This window comes from Chiloscyllium punctatum, chromosome 3 (assembly GCF_047496795.1).
Source record: "Chiloscyllium punctatum isolate Juve2018m chromosome 3, sChiPun1.3, whole genome shotgun sequence".
NCBI lineage: Eukaryota > Metazoa > Chordata > Chondrichthyes > Orectolobiformes > Hemiscylliidae > Chiloscyllium > Chiloscyllium punctatum.
This window is the reverse complement of record NC_092741.1, coordinates 35,074,864-35,090,986: the sequence shown is the minus strand read 5'-3', so window position 1 is coordinate 35,090,986 and position 16,123 is coordinate 35,074,864. Positions and strand designations below refer to the sequence as shown.

At 43.9% G+C, this 16,123-nt stretch overlaps 1 protein-coding gene across 2 annotated transcripts in view; it reads left to right on the top strand.

The window, feature by feature from the left end:
- Positions 1-6,917: 6,917 nt before the first annotated feature.
- ttl (tubulin tyrosine ligase) overlaps positions 6,918-16,123 on the top strand; it is a 45,844-nt gene continuing 36,638 nt past the window's right edge. For both annotated transcript variants that reach the window (XR_011953358.1, XM_072551393.1), the window contains exons 1-2: positions 6,918-7,596; positions 13,368-13,446. Coding sequence is in view for 1 of the 2 variants with exons in the window: in XM_072551393.1 (XP_072407494.1) it covers positions 7,440-7,596; positions 13,368-13,446 (236 nt within the window). In the remaining variant the exon portion in view is untranslated. The remainder of the gene's footprint in view (positions 7,597-13,367; positions 13,447-16,123) is intronic.

The following is a 16,123-nucleotide window of genomic DNA, read 5'->3' as shown; positions in this document are numbered from 1 at the left end:
TGATTGCCAAATTTGTTGATGATTTCACTGCATGGGTTTAAGGGGCTCAATGGCCTACTTCTGTAATTATGTACCATCCCCCTACTACCAGTGAAAAGAGAGATTAATTTAAGTAATAATAAATTTAATAAAGGATAATCAGTTACATCACTAGGTTTTTTACTTTATGGAAAATCAGGTTTCTCAATTTGAGGCCTTTACCCTCAATTCTAACAGGAGTTACTCCAACCAATCAACTTTTTAAAAAAAAATCGCAGATCCTGAAAAACCTCAGCAGGTCTGGCAACATATATGGAAAGAAAGCAGCAGTAACATTTCAGGTTCACTGACCTTCAACTTGACTTGCCTGTGTTGACACTCTGATTTGTCTTTTCAAATCCAGGATATTTACTCTCCTTTTTGTATCTCATGCAGGTCAGCCTTGCTGATCCTTTTCCATTCAACAACCATGGAGTTTTCCTGTGTGGTCACATTCCTGTCAGAATGCCTATCTCAGGATCTGTTCCTGTAGGTACTCCGGATTGCTAGCTTCCAGGCTCTTCTCACCACCTACTCTTAAGTACAGCTAACTGCCAGTTTTGGGATCCTCTTAACGCCTGCTCTGTGTTGTTGACTGCATGCATTAGGATCCTCTAATTTGCTTCTGTAGGTGCTGCTGACTGTAATTCCAGTCCTGCTAAAATGCAGCTCCTCTCTGTTGTACAGGTCCTTCCTGCCCCAGAACTGCTCCCATTGTCTCGGAAATCTGAACTTGTCTCCTACACCAGTTCAGTAATCTAAAGGTGTTGGATACAGTACCACATAACAGAAACACAGAAATTAGGCGAAGGCCATTTGAGCCCGTTTTGCCATTCACCATGATTGTGACTGATTATCCAGCCCTGTTAGTACTTTTGCCCCAATTGTTTGATTCCTTTAGCCCTAAGAACTATACCTAACTCCTTGAAAAAAATTTCATGTTTTGACTTCAAATGCTTTCTGCTGCAGAGAATTTCACACTCTCCATTCTTTGGGTGAAGAAATTCCTACTCCTCAATCTTAAAGGTACACTTAGACTTATCGCCTGGTTTTGGGTTCTGTGCTCATCGGGGAAAGACCTTGGATGACCTTTGATTCACTTAAGAATAGTTATAGATCATGGAATAAAAGACACAGTAGAAATGTGGATACAAAATTGGATAAAAGATAAGGAACAAAGATTCTATGTTAGTGTTTTCCAGTTGAAGTAATGTCTACTGCAGTTCCCCAGGTATCTGAGAAAGCATTTTCATACAGTTAGTGGATGGAGGTTTGCTCGCTGAGCTGAAAGGTTCATTTCTAGACGTTTTATTACCTTACTAGGTAACATCTTCAGTGGACCTCACGCGAAGCAATGCTGAAAATTCCTGCTTTCTATTTTTATGTTTGGGTTTCTTTGGGTTGGTGATGTTATTTCCTGTGGTGAAGTCAATTCCTGTTCCTTTTCTCGGTGGTAGATGCGGTCTAACTCTGTGTTTGTTGATAAAGTTCTGGTTGGAATGCCATGCTTCTAGGAATTCTTGTGCGTGTCTTAGTTTAGGCTCGTCCTAGGATGGATGTATTGTCTCAGTTGAAGTGGTGTCCTTCCTCATCCGTACGTGAGGATACTAGTGAGAGAGAGTCATGTCTTTTTGTGGCTAGTTGGTGTTCATGTATCCTGGTGGCTAGTTTTCTGCCTGTTTGTTCAATGTAGTGTTTGTCACAGTCCTTGCACGGTATGTAGTAAATGACATTTGCTCATTGTCTATATAGGGTCTTTCAAGTTAATTAGCTGCTGTTTTAGTATGTTGGTGGGTGTGTGGGCTACCATGATGCCAAGGGGTCTGAGTAGTCTGGCAGTCATTTCCGAGATGTCTTTGATGTAGGGGAGAGTGGCTAGGGTTTCTGGGTACCCAATGAACACAGTCCGCCGATTTCTCAGCTACAAACCCAAACAAGCAGACAAAACACGTCCAGGTTCTAGAGAAAATAGACCTAATTTGTATAATTCCTGAAGAAGGGTTTATGCCCGAAACGTCGATTCTCCTTTGATGCTGCCTGACCTGGTGCGCTTTTCCAGCAACACATTTTTAAGCTCTAATTTGTATAATCTCTTGTCAAACTCAGCATAGAACATAGAAGAGTACAGCATAGGCACAAGTCTTTTAGTCCACCATTTCTGCATAAATCATAATGCCATTGTAAACCAATCCCATCTGTCTGCAAATGGTTCATGTCTCTCTTCAGTGCCCATTCATGTGTCTGTCTAAATGCCTCTTAAATGTTGCCATCATATCTGCTTCTATCACCTTTCTTGGCAGCGTGTTTCCCTGCAAATCTGTAAAGAACCTGCCTCACACATCTTTAAATATTCCCCTTCTCACCTTAAACCTACACTTCCACCATGGGGAAAAAGCCTCAGACTATCCACCCTATCCCCTCAGCCTGCATAAGTAGCCAAATCAATCCAGTTTATCCAATCCTTACAGTGAAGCTCCAATCCATGCAACATTGTTAAATCTCTTTTGCACCTTCTCCAAAGCCTCCACATCCTGTAGTGTGGTGACCAGAACTGCACATAATACTTCAAATGTGGCCTAAATGAGTCTTACATCACTGCAACATGACTTGCTAACTTTTAAACTCAATGTCCCAACCAAAGAAGGCAATCATGCCATAAGCCTTTTTTTTTTAAAACCACTTCATTCACCTCTTGCCAGTTTCAGGGAGCTATGGACTTCTACTTCAACATCCCTTTGCTTGTGCTCTAACGTTGCTCATAGTTGACTGGTTAGCAAGGTTAGATCACGTGGAATACAGGGAGAACTAACCATTTGGATACAGAACTGGCTGAAAGGAAGTAGGTAGAGGATGGTGGTGGTAGATTGCTTTTCCGACTGGAGGCCTGTGACCAGTGGTATGCCACAAGGATTGGTGCTGGGTCCACTGCTTTTTGTCATTTATATATATGATTTGGCTGTGAGCATAGGTTGTATTCTTAATAAGATAGCAGATGATTAAAAAATTGGAGGCATAGAGGACAGCAAAGGAGGTTATCTCAGAATACAATGGGATCGTGATCAGATGGGCCAATGGATTGTAGAATGGCAGATGGACTTTAAATAAATGTGCTGCTTTGGAAAGGCAAATTGGGGCAGGACTTATGCATTTAATGATAAGGTCCTGGGGAGTGTTACTGAACAAAGACCTTGGGGTGCAGGTTCATAGTTCCTTGAAAGTGGAGTTGCAGGTAGATAGGATAGTGAAGAAGGCATTTGATGTACTTGCCTTTACTGGTCAGTGCATTCAGTATAGGATTTGGGAGGTCATGTTGAGGACATTGCTTAGGCCACCTCTGGAATACTGTATGCAATTCTAGTCTTCCTGCTCTAGGAAGGTTGTTGTGAAACTTGAAAGGGTTCAGACAAGATTTACAAGGATGTTACCAGGGTTGGAGAGTTTGAGCTAAAGGGAAAGGGTGAATAGGCTGAGGCTATTTTCCCTGGAGTGTCGGAGGCTGAGGTTTATAAAATCATGAGAGGCATGGATAGGGTAAATAGGTCTTTTCCCCCATGATGGAAGTGTCAAAAACTAGAAGGCATAAGTTCAAGGTGAGAGGGGAAAGATATGAAAGGGACCTAAGGGTCAACCTTTTCATGCAGAGGGTGGTGCATGTATGGAATGAACTGCCAGAGGAGGTGGTGAAGGCTGGTTCAATTCCAACACTTAAAAAGTATATGAATAGGAAGGGTTTAGAGGGATATGGCCAAATGCTGGTGAATGGAACTAGCTTTATCTAGGATATATGGTCAGCATAGATGAGTTGAATTGAAGGGTCTGTTGGCATGCTGTACATCTGTATGCTTCTGTGTCCAACTCCAACACGCAAGTTGTATTTTTGACTTGTATAGGATTGGAGATTTAAATAACTAAGGAGATTGACAGTTCTAAATACTTTATTTGCCAATTCATGGGCTTTTCGCTCTGCGTCATGGATTTGTGATTCCCATAGAGGATTAAGTTCCTTTTCACTTGCAGAACATACATGTTTGAACACACCATTTGAGTTTAAATGGCCTTGCAGAAACCTCTGGTTTCTGTTAACTGACAGTCACCCCACTCCCTTTCACCTATCGGTAAAAATAGGATCAGTTGAAGAGCGGGTATGACTTCTGGATCTGATCATATTCCTCTCTGTCGTGATGTCTCCATGGACACTACAAAAATCTGACCTGTCTGTAGTGCTAACTGATGTTGACCTTCCAGCATTTACTGCATACAGAACCTGCTAAAAATGAGGCTGAGGTCTTCAGATCAGGAGACCCACTCAAATATAAGGAATCCAAGTATGACCTTTGCAGAGCCATTAAGTCAGCCAAGGACCAATACCAATCCAAACTAGAGAGCCAGACACCCGCTGACTATGGCAACGGCTGAATGACATCATGTCTCAATGCCTTCTATGCTTGCTTTGAGCAGAATTTTGGCGGAGAGCTAAGACCTATTCTGACAGGTCCTGATGAACCTATCCCAACAGTCATTCCATCAGAGGTCAGATCAATTTTCCTTCATGTGAATTCAAGGAAAGCGATGGGACCAGACAGAGTACCAGGCCGTGCACTCAGAGCATACACAGCTCAACTGGCAGAGGTCTTCTTGGACGTTTTCAATCTCTCCCTGCAGCAGGCCACTGTTCCTGCCTGTTTCAAGAGGGTCAACATCATCCCTGTGCCTAAGAAGGCTCATGCAGCACGGCTCAATGACTACCACCCAGTGGCCCTAACATCAGTGGTCATGAAGTGCTTTGAAAGGCTGGTCATGGTATTAATCAACTCCAGCCTCCCCATTACTCTTGACCCACTCCAATTTGCCTATCAAACCAACAGATCCACGTCAGATGCCATATCACTTGCCCTTCACTCCACCTTAGAACATCTTGACATTAACAGCTACGTGAGAATCCTACTCATTGACTACAGTTCAGACTTCAACACTATTATCCCCTTGAGACTGATTACTGAACTTTGTGATCTCAGACTAAGCCCCACTCTCTGCAACTGGATCCTCAGTTTCCTGACTCACAGGCCACAGTCAGTGAAGATTGGGAACAATATTTCATTGTCACTAACAATCAACACTGGAGCCCCCCCCCCGGGGTGCATACTCAGCCCCCTACTGTACTCACTATATACCCATTACTAATTTGCCAAATACAAGACGAATGCCATTTACATGTTCGCTGATGACACCACCATGCTCGGTCAAATCTCATGGTGATGAAACAGACTACAGACGGGAGGTGGAAGACCTAGAAAAATAGTGCTCTAAAAACAACCTAGCTGTCAATGCCAGCAAAACCAAGGAACTCATTATTGACTTTCAGCAGGATGTTACTCATGCCCCCACCCCGCTACACATTAACAGCACAGAGGTGAAATAAGTGGAGAGTGTCAAGCTCCTGGGAGTTGTTATCCACAAGCAGCTTTCTTGGGACTCTTCATGTGGACGCACTGGTTACAAAGGTCCAATAATGTCTCTTCTTCCTCAGGCAGCTGAGGAAATTTGGCATGACGGCGAACACCCTTGCCAATTTTTATAGGTGCGCCATCGAGAGCATTCTGTCTGGATGTATTACTACCTGGTATGGCAACTGTACCATTCAAGATCGGAGATGGTTACAGAGAGTCGTGAACTTGCCTGGACAATCACAAAGGCCAATCTCCCATCTACAGAATTCATCTACCAGGCCCGCTGTCAAGGAAAGGCTGCCAGCATTCTCAAAGATCAATTCCATCCTGGCAATGTTTTTCTACAACCTCTACCGTTGGGGAGAAGGTACAGAAGCCTGAACACATGCACCAGCCGGTTTTCGAAACAGTTTCTACCCTACAGTTGTTAGAATACTGAGTGGACTCACAAACTCTTAACTTTCGCCTGTACCTGTATTTTTGTTTTTGCTGCTGTTTACCTATTATTTACTTATCTATGCTATTTAACTCTCTGATCTGCTTGTATTGCTCGCAAGACAAAGCTTTTCAATGTGCCTCTGTACGTGTGACAATAAATTTAATTCAATTTTTATTTCTAGTTTTCAGCATCTGCAGGATGTTGCTTTATGCTGTGAAGAGTAAGAATTCCTGTTGCAGTGCTGGTTAAAACACAACCCCAAATTTAATGTTCACCAAAAACATAAATTGCTGGAAAATCTCAGCAGGTCTGGCAGCATCTGTGGAGAGAAATCAATGTTTCAGGTGCAGTGAACCTGCTTCAGAACTTTTGTGCAATTTATTTTGTTCCAGACTTCCGCCATCTGCAGTTCTTTCAGTTTTTTGTTTAGTAAAAAGTTACTGTGCTGTTTTTCCTGTTGACTGCTGCAACCAGTGTTGGCATCTTCTAGAGAGTAATCCTTATTTCTGGAAGATTAGGGCACCCTTGACAACTTTACCAGTGCTGCCAAAAAGCAATTTCTGCAGCATACTGATCAAGTCACAATTTGCATTTAATGGTGCACCAGTTAAGAAATCCTGTGCCAAGTTCCATATACACGGACAGAGGAGCCTCAATTATCCGAATGACACGGGCGGGGAGCATTTTGTTCGGATAATCGGATTCGATATATTGAACAACCAATTGTTTGTTTAATACAGGTACATCGTATCAGTTGTTTGACACTGTGATCTTTTGCTATAAATTATGATCCTGCTCCACAACTACCTGATGAAGGAGCTGTGCTCCGAAAGCCAGTACTCCCAAATGAACCTGTTGGAGTATAACCTGTTATGGTGCGGATTTTAACATAAACTTGAACATAATCCGCTCCTTCCAAGAAAAATCCAGACGCTGTTGGATTCTGGGAGTTGTAGTTTCTGTTCATATGGGACGATAAAACTACAATTCCCAGAATGCCAGGGGCGCTGGGCCGTGGCCGCACCTCTTCCCTCCCACTCACGTCGATCCGAGGCATCAGCTGCTTCGAGAAGAATGAAATCGGGAGGAAGAGAAAAAGTGGAAGCAGAGGCGTTCGCCTGAACCAAGTCGGGTCAGAAACAAGTGTCCCAGCCGTGGAGGAATGGGCCCAGCGGTTGCTGGCGCACGGCCGACGCGAACGTGCCGGGGCTGAGTGTTCGAGAGTAGGCCGTAGCTCAGCGAACAAAGAGGTGTAAACAGACTAAAGAGAAGACCACCCCTCCCCTCCCCCGGAGGAATCGGAGCTACTCCTCCCACTGCCCCAGCCCGGCGCGTCCGTCCCCGAACCCAAGGGGTTCACCACCCGCAGCTTGGGGGTGCACTGGTGCCGCAAGGGGAGTGCCTCTGACCTCAGGGCCACCGGGCGACGGTGCCCGACAGAGGGTCACTGCTTAGCGGGGGTTAACTAGTTTAATGCCCGGTGTGAGAGGGGTGTCAGGTTGTGCAAGTGCCCTGTCTCTTTCCCTGTGCCTATTATGTACACCTTTGTTGTCCGGGATCGGAACAGCTCCATCTATGCAGAAGTGGGCAAAGTGCTCATCTCCACGGGACAATGGCGAAGACTCAAGAGGGACAACCCCAGGTTCAACCTGATGCTGGGGGAGAGGAACAAGCTGCCTTTTGGTACCCTGGGTAAGACTTGCTCACGAAAGTGGATGCGGGGGCATCTTTCCGTTTAGACTGTTTGGAAATATATATATATTTTAAAAAAAGAGGTGCTTTGTTTTTAAAATGAAGGGACTTGTGATTTGTTATCTCGAGACCAGTGCAGGTTTGCACTGCAGATCTGGGCGGTGTCCTGCTATCTCCAGCACATCTCCGTGAGGTGGCCTTAATGTTTATTCGATATATTCAATACATTGTATCCAACCCAGGGGATTTAAACCCTCATTGCACCAAATGTCATGCTTTCAGATAATAAATTGTCTGGCCCTGCGTTTTTTTTCCTGAAACATCTAGTAAAATATTTTATTTGATTTACCTTGGAAGAAAAGTCAGATTTCTTCTTGTACTTTAAAAATCTGAAAACAATTTGGAACAGTTTTACAATTGTTCTTAACTCTATCTCTGCTGTACAATTGCAGTAAATAATGCTTTGATACTTCTTGAACTGTTGCTTCATGGGCTATCAGAAACGCTAATTTCAAGCAACATCTTTCTGTCTAAAAATGTATTAGCACTTTGAGCATTACCCATGTTTTATTTGCCCTTTTGACCATTTTTTTGTCTCCTTGCTGAAAGCTTTGACACTCACTGGGTGTAGGGATGAGCAGGTAAACTTACATGTCAGTGCTGTGCTCAAGTGTCAGCTCTTCATGTATCCTCTTTGGTGCATTCAGGCTTTTGCAGTGACACAATATCCCCTTCCACTATTAAATGACAGGTTCAATTGGTAAAATTATCCCTTTCCAGAACATGTATATTCAGACCACCTAAAGCGACATCACCACAAGTTTATAGAAGGCTGGTGTGCTGCTTTGTTTTGACACCCCTTGCCCCCACTAAATAGCATATTTCATTTTTAGTTTTCACAAGTTCATGTTTACAAGGTCTTGAGTTTTGATTATGGATTGTGTAATTGAGAAATTAAACCTAACAGAGTTGTGAGAAATGAAAGTTTTATTATAAAAAGCTGCAAATATCAGAGAAAGATGGACTACATTCTTCGAATAGGCACAATGAGCATTCATACTTGCACTGTAAAACACAAGATAGCCCAGCAGATACATAATGCAGAATGTGTGCTTCTGTCTGAGATGCTGGAAAATTGGGAGGGTCTGTGTGTAGTTATTTGTCATTTCTCTTGCAGACAGTTTCAGTAACCTCTTTTTATTTTTTGTCCTACTGCATGTGGATTGGTATTTGCGGATGTTTAAATATTGCAATGTGTAAATCGCAGTGCACCAAGATGCTGGTCAGGGCTGTCCAGCATTTTCCCATAAATGTTATGTTAGTGTAGCTGTGCTCTGCAGACTCAGTGACATCAGATTCTTTATTGGTGATTGGTGACTAGGCAACAGTACTGACAAAGTCTCATTTTACTCGACTGGGTGGGGCAGACAACTGATGTTGCATTGCACTCAATTTGGAACGATAGGACTTGGATTTTCATCTCCTGAGCAATTTCTGGTGTCAACTCTGTAGTGGAAAGGGTGGGAGAGAAGAAAGTTGCTCATCCAAGGAAGTAAAAAAGAACTGAAGGGTGTGGTTATATTCTTTCTATCAGTTGACTAATACAGCATTGACAGAATGGGTCAGCAACCCAAGCTTTACTGCATGTAAGTAGCTTACCATCTGTATTGGGAAAACTCGAGGTTATAATGAAAGATGTAATAGCAGAGCATTTTAACAATGATCAAGCTGAGTCAGCATGGCTTCATGAAGGGAAAAATCATACCTGATAAATTTACTGATATTCTGTGGGGAAACAGCAAACAGGATAGATAAAAGGGAAGCAGTGGATGGATTATAATTTAGATTTTCAGAACATTCTTTATAAGGTACTACATATTTGACAACTTAACGGAAGAGCCATTGATGGAGGTAGTATATTAGCATGGATAGAGGATCGGCTAAATATTAGAAGGCAGAATTAGGATAAGGAGGGCATGTTCAGGTTGACACCCTTTCACTATCGGAGTGCCAAGGAATCAATGCTGGGGTAACAGTTATTTACAATATGTTTATGACTTTTTGAGGAAATTGAATATACTATAGCCAAGTTTGTGGATGACACACAAATAGATGGGAAGGTAAGTAATGAGGATGATGCAAAGCCTGTAGGTGGTTATAGACCAGTCAAGTGAATGGGCACAAAACAGGCAGGCGGTCTGTAATGTGGGGAAATTAAGATTTTCACCGTGGCAGAAAGAATAGAAGAGTTGCATATTATTAAAATGGGGAAAGACTGCAGAAATTTACAGAACAGCGATTTGAAAGTTCTCATCCATGAATCACTAGTTAGCATCCAAGTTCAGCAGGTAATAGTGAAAGCAAATGGAATGGCCTTTAGTTCAAAGGGAATAAAGTTCTAAAAGTGGGAGACTTTTTCCAAAAGTGTATATGGCACTGGTCAGACAACTGCTGGAATACTATGAACAGTTTTTGACCCTTTATCAGAGGAGCAATATACTAGCATTGGAGGTAACCAGAGAAGGTTCACTATGCTTAAAGCAAATATGGAGCGAGTGACTGAGAAGGAGTTGGATAGGCTGGGCCTGTACTTCTTGAAATACATAAGAAAGAGAGCTGACCTTATTGAAGCATACAAGGTTCTTAGATGACTTGACAGAGTAGATACTGGAAGGTTGTTTCCCCTTATTGGAGAGTCCAGTACTAGAGGGCATATTGTTAGAATAGGGATTGCACATTTAAAACAGATGTGGAGGAATTTCTTCTGAGGGTTGTGACTCTGGAATTCTTTACCACTGAGTACTGTTGAGACTGGGTCATTAAGTATATTCAAGGATGAGAGAGATTTTTAATCAGTAAGGGAATCCAGGGTTATGAGTAAAAGGCAGGAAAGGGAAGTTGATTATCAGATCAGTCATGACCTCATTGAATGGGCATAGACTTGATGGGCAGAATTTGGATTAGTGGTGCTGGAAGAGCACAGCAGTTCAGGCAGCATCCGAGGAGCAGCAAAATCGACGTTTCGGGCAAAAGCCCTTCAGGAATAAAGGCAGACAGCCTGAAGTGTGGAGAGATAAGCTAGAGGGGGGTGGGGGTGGGGAGAAAGTAGCATGGAGTACAATAGGTGAGTGGGGGAGGGGATGAATGTGATAGGTCAGGGAGGAGGGTGGAGTGGATAGGTGGAAAAGATAGGCAGGTAGGACAAGTCATGGGGACAGTGCTGAGCTGGAAGTTTGGAACTGGGGTGAGGTGGGGGAAGGGGAAATGAGGAAACTGTTGAAGTCCACATTGATGCCCTGGGGTTGAAGTGTTCTGAGGCGGAAGATGAGGTGTTCTTCCTCCAGGCGTCTGGTGGTGAGGGAGCAGCAGTGAAGGAGGCCCAGGACCTCCATGTCCTCAGCAGAGTGGGAGTGGGAGGGGGAGTTGAAATGTTGGGCCACAGGGTGGTGTGGTTGATTGGTGCAGGTGTCCCGGAGATGTTCCCTAAAGCGCTCAGCTAGGAGGTGTCCAGTCTCCCCAATGTAGAGGAGACCGCATCGGGAGCAACGGATACAATAAATGATATTAGTGGATGTGCAGGTAAAACTTTGGATGTGGAAGGCTCCTTTAGGACCTTGGATAGAGGTGAGGGAGGAGGTGTGGGCGCAGGTTTTACAGTTCCTGCGGTGGCAGTGGAAGGTGCCAGGATGGAAGGGTGGGCTGTAAGGGGGTGTGGACCTGACCAGGTAGTCATGGAGGGAACGGTCTTTGCGGAAGGTGGAAAGGGGTGGGGAGGGAAATATATCCCTGGTGGTGGGGTCTTTTTGGAGGTGGCGGAAATGTCGGCGGATGATTTGGTTTATGTGAAGGGTGGAAGGTGAGCACCAGGGGCGTTCTATCCTTGTTACGGTTGGAGGGGTGGGGTCAGAGGGCGGAGGTGCGGGATGTGGACGAGATGCGTTGGAGGGCTTCTTTAACCACGTGGGAAGGGAAATTGCGGTCTCTAAAGAAGGAGGCCATCTGGTGTGTTCTGTGGTGGAACTGGTCCTCCTGGGAGCAGATGAGGCGGAGGAATTGGGAATACGGGATGGCATTTTTGCAAGAGGTAGGGTGGGAAGAGGTGTAATCCAGGTAGCTATGGGAGTCAGTGGGTTTGTAAAAAATGTCAGTGTCAAGTTGGTCGTCATTAATGGAGATGGAGAGGTCCAGGAAGTTGAGGGAGGTGTCAGAGATGGTCCAGGTAAATTTAAGGTCAGGGTGGAATGTGTTGGTGAAGTTGATGAATTGCTCAACCTCCTCGCGGGAGCACGAGGTGGCGCCAATGCAGTCATCAATGTAGCGGAGGAAGAAGTGGGGAGTGGTGCCGGTGTAATTACGGAAGATCGACTGTTCTATGTAGCCACTCCAGTTACTGGCTCCACCCCCACTCCCAGCTCCACACCCACACCAGATCCCAGCTCCCAGTCCTGTCGAGTTTTCACCATCCCTCCAGACCTTCCCCTCACTGAGGACGAACGTTCAGTTCTCAGCAAAGGACTCACCTTCATCCCCCTTGTCCACGCATCAATGAATTTAATACACGCCGTGACGTCGAACACTTTGTTGGCTGCATAGAACAGGTGATGAACTGCTGTGCTCTTCCAGCACCACTAATCCAAAATCTGGTTTCCAGCATCTGCAGTCATTGTTTTTCCCTTGATGGGCAGAATGGCGTACCTCTGCTCTTATCGTCGTTTTATAGCTGTCTTAAGTCATTCTTTTGATAGGATTTCAAGTAAGGCCCAAATCCACCCCTATAACCTGGAATTTCTCATTTTAAATTTTCTTTCTCCAAAGCTAGAAGAAAATCATTTAAGAAAAGAATGTCTCCTATCTTTTGAATTAAGATTTCTTTTCAGATAGCATAGATTCGCCAAATGTCTGGTGAATAGATTATAGCTGTACAGTTTCCACCCTGGGTCTGACCCCTCCTGAAACATTGTGTGCTCTGCAATAACCCTTTGGAGTCATCTCGTTCTTGACTATGGCAATCTTGACATTTCTGTTATAACTTGGGATGCATAGTGCAAACTATTTCTAACCATTAAATCAAGAAAGGAGGTCTAATTTAAGTCAGTGCAGTACTTTCTAAGTATAACACTTTGTATGTGTGTGAATGAGATCATAAAATATAATATAGATATTGAAAATATTAAACTGGGGCCCAGCCTACAGGCTCAGTTGAATACAAAAGCCCCAGGGTACTACTCAAAGTATAACAGAAAGTTCTGTCCTATCTTTGAACAACAACTTATCTCTCAATCAATATTAGAAACAACAGATCACCTTATCATATTACAATGTCTACAGCAAGGTCTCCCAAACAGTGATACAGTTGCCAGGCCTCCTATATTAATATAGAGCCATTTTTTAAAAACTTCATTGGCAGTGAATTTTTTTGGGATGTCCTGAGGTTGTTAAATGTGGATGTAGGTTTGCTCACTGAGCTGCAAGGTTCATTTGCAGACATTTCGTCACCATACTAGGCAACATCTTCAGTGAGCCTCCAGATGAAACCCTACTGATGATTCCTGCTTTCTATTTGGCTCCATCCGTGCTTAGTTTGGGATAGTGAGCTGAAAATGAGAGTGCAGCTTCCTAGCTTTGTTGATTTTAACGTCATACAAAGACGTGTTTCACATTGAACAACAGATCCAAAATGGTCTCTTTTAAGTAAACATGAGTTCTGAGTTTTGTGTGTCGCCAAGTGCAACTATACACATTCTAATAATAGTGCCTTTGCTTATTCGCAGGTCATGAACCAGGACTTGCACAGCTTGTAAACTATTACAGGGGTGCTGACAAACTGTGCCGCAAGGCTTCATTAGTCAAGTAAGTACATTGCTAGATTTAAATAAAACTACTGTACTGTGTACACAATTTACAGAACACTCTTGAAACATTTATTGAGTGTATACTTCATTTGTAGAGTGGAGGGCATTGATGAAAATTTTATTTTAATTGCTAATGGCATGTGGCATCACGGCTGGTCCAACATTTGTTGCCTAACCCTAGTTGCCCTTGAGAAGGTGATCACGAACTACTTTCTTGAACCATTGCAGTCCATGTGCTGTAGATAGACCTACTATTTCCAGAATGTTGTGTTGGTGGGGGGGAGGGGGGGATAGTGGGAGTTCCAGGATTTTGACCCTGCAGCAGTGAAGGAATGACATTAAGTTTTCTAGTCAGAATGGTGAGTGGGGTTTTGGTAGGGAACTTGCAAGTGGTGATATTCCCATCTATCTATTGCCCTTGTCCTTCGAGATTGAAGTGGTCATTGTTTTGAAAGGTGCTGTCTTAGGTACTTCAGTGAGTTTATATAGTGCACCTTGTAGATAATACACGCAGCTGCTACTGTGTCAAGGAGTGGAAGGGATGGATGTTTGTGGATGCGGTGTCAGTCAAGTGGGTTGCTTTGTCCTCAATAGTGTTAAGCTTCTTGAATATTGAAGCTGCACTCATCCTGGCAAATGGGGAGTTTTCTATTATATTCCTGACCAGCATTCCCTCTAATTTTCTTTCTTCTCTGCAGTCCTCTGTGGTCTGAGCATGGCAGAGACTTCCTGCTGTAATTTGCATCAGGATGCTGATCACCTTGCACGGAATGTTGGAGTGGATGTAGCTTACAGGCAATATTGTTCCTGACTTGTGCCTTGTTGATGGTAGACAGACTTTGGGAAGTCTGGGTGAGTTACTCATTGCTGGGTTCCTTGCATCTGAAATGCTGTTGTTGGCATTGTATGTATATGGCTAGTCCAGTTCAGTTCTGGTCAATAGTAACCTCCAAAATGTTGATGTTGTGGAATTCAGTGATGGTATTGCATTGACTATCGAGGACTAATGGCTAGCCTGTGTCGCTGGAAATGGTCATTGCCTGGTATTTGTGCAAATGTTAATTCGCACTTTTCAGCCCAAGCCTGGATATCGCCCAGGCCTTGCCCTATTTGGACATTGACTACTTTAGTATCTGAGGAGTTGGGAATGATGCTGAAGATTGAGCAGTCAGCAGCAAATATTCCCACTTTTGAAGGGAAGGTTGTTGATGAAGCCGTTGAAGATAGCTGGACTTAGGACAGTACCCTGATGAACTCCTGCTGAGATGATTGACCAGCAACCACCAACTTTCTATGTGCGTATGACTCTAATCAGCGGAGAGTTTTCCCGTGATTTCCATTGATTCCAGTTTTGCTAGGGCTCCTTGTTGCCACACTCCCTGAAATGTGGCTTGGGTTTCAGTTCTTCTGTTCACGTTTGTACTAATGCTGTAATGAGGTCAGGAGCCTAGTGGTATCATTGAGCAGGTCCTGTTTGATAGCACTGATGAAGAAGAGTAGCCTGATGGGGCAGTAATTGACCGGGTTAGGTTTGCCCTGCTTTTTGTGTACAGGGCATACCTGGGGAACTTTCTCGTGGTGGGGTAGACACCAGTGTTGTTGCTATATTGGAACAATGTAGGAACGTGATGGGTCTGCAGCAATTCCTGGTGCACAAGTCATTAGTACCATTGCCAGAATGTTGTCAGGACCCATGGTTTTTGCAGTATCCAGGGCATTCAACATTTTCTTGATATTAAGGGGAGTGAATAGAATTGGCTGAAGATTGGTACCTGTGATGCTGGGGATGGGGCCAAGCTGGATTATCCACTCGGTGCTTCTGGCTGAAGATTATTGTGAATGCTTTAGCTTTATCTCTTGCACTGATGTGCTGAGCTCCCTCATCGTTAAAGATGTGATATGTATGAAACTACCTCCATTGAATTGTTTAATTGTCCTCCTCAATTCGCAACTGTATGTAGCAGCACTGTGGAGCTTAGATCTGATCAGTTCGTTGTGAAATTGCTTATTTCTGTCGACGACTTGCTCCTTATGCTGTTTGAGATGCAAATAGTCCATTTTTGTAGCTTTACCAAGTTGACACCTTTTTTTTTGGCATGTGTGCTGCTGGTGTTCCTGGCACATTCTCCTGTATTCTTCACTGTTCCAGGGCTGGTCCCCTGACTTGATGGTAATGGTAGAATGGAGATATGCTGGGCAATGAGGTTAAGATTGCTTTTGATTCTGCTGTTTGTTGATGGCTCACAGCGCCTCATGGATGGCCAGTCTTGAGTTACTGGGTCTGTTTGAAGTCTGTCCCATTACGCATAGCATAAGGTAGTCTGTGTGAATATTCATGTTTACACACGTGTTTATGGCAAACAGCTTGGCAAGGATGTGGTCATGTATGTTTTCCCCTCTTGGTTCCCTCACCATCTGCCGCAGACCCAGTCCAGCAGGTTTGTCCTTTCAGCCCCGACCAACTCGATCAATCGTGCTGGAGCAGTGGTGGTGAACATTGAAGTTTCCCACCAACAGTACATTCTGTACCTTTGCCACTCTGCTTCCTCCACGTTTTAACAAAAACGTTTGTCAACATTGTTGATTCTAGTTTCACCCTATGATTGTGTTGTATATAGCTTCTAGGTTAGTGGCATTATGAATCTCCCAAAAGTACATAGACTGCAGTGGTTCAA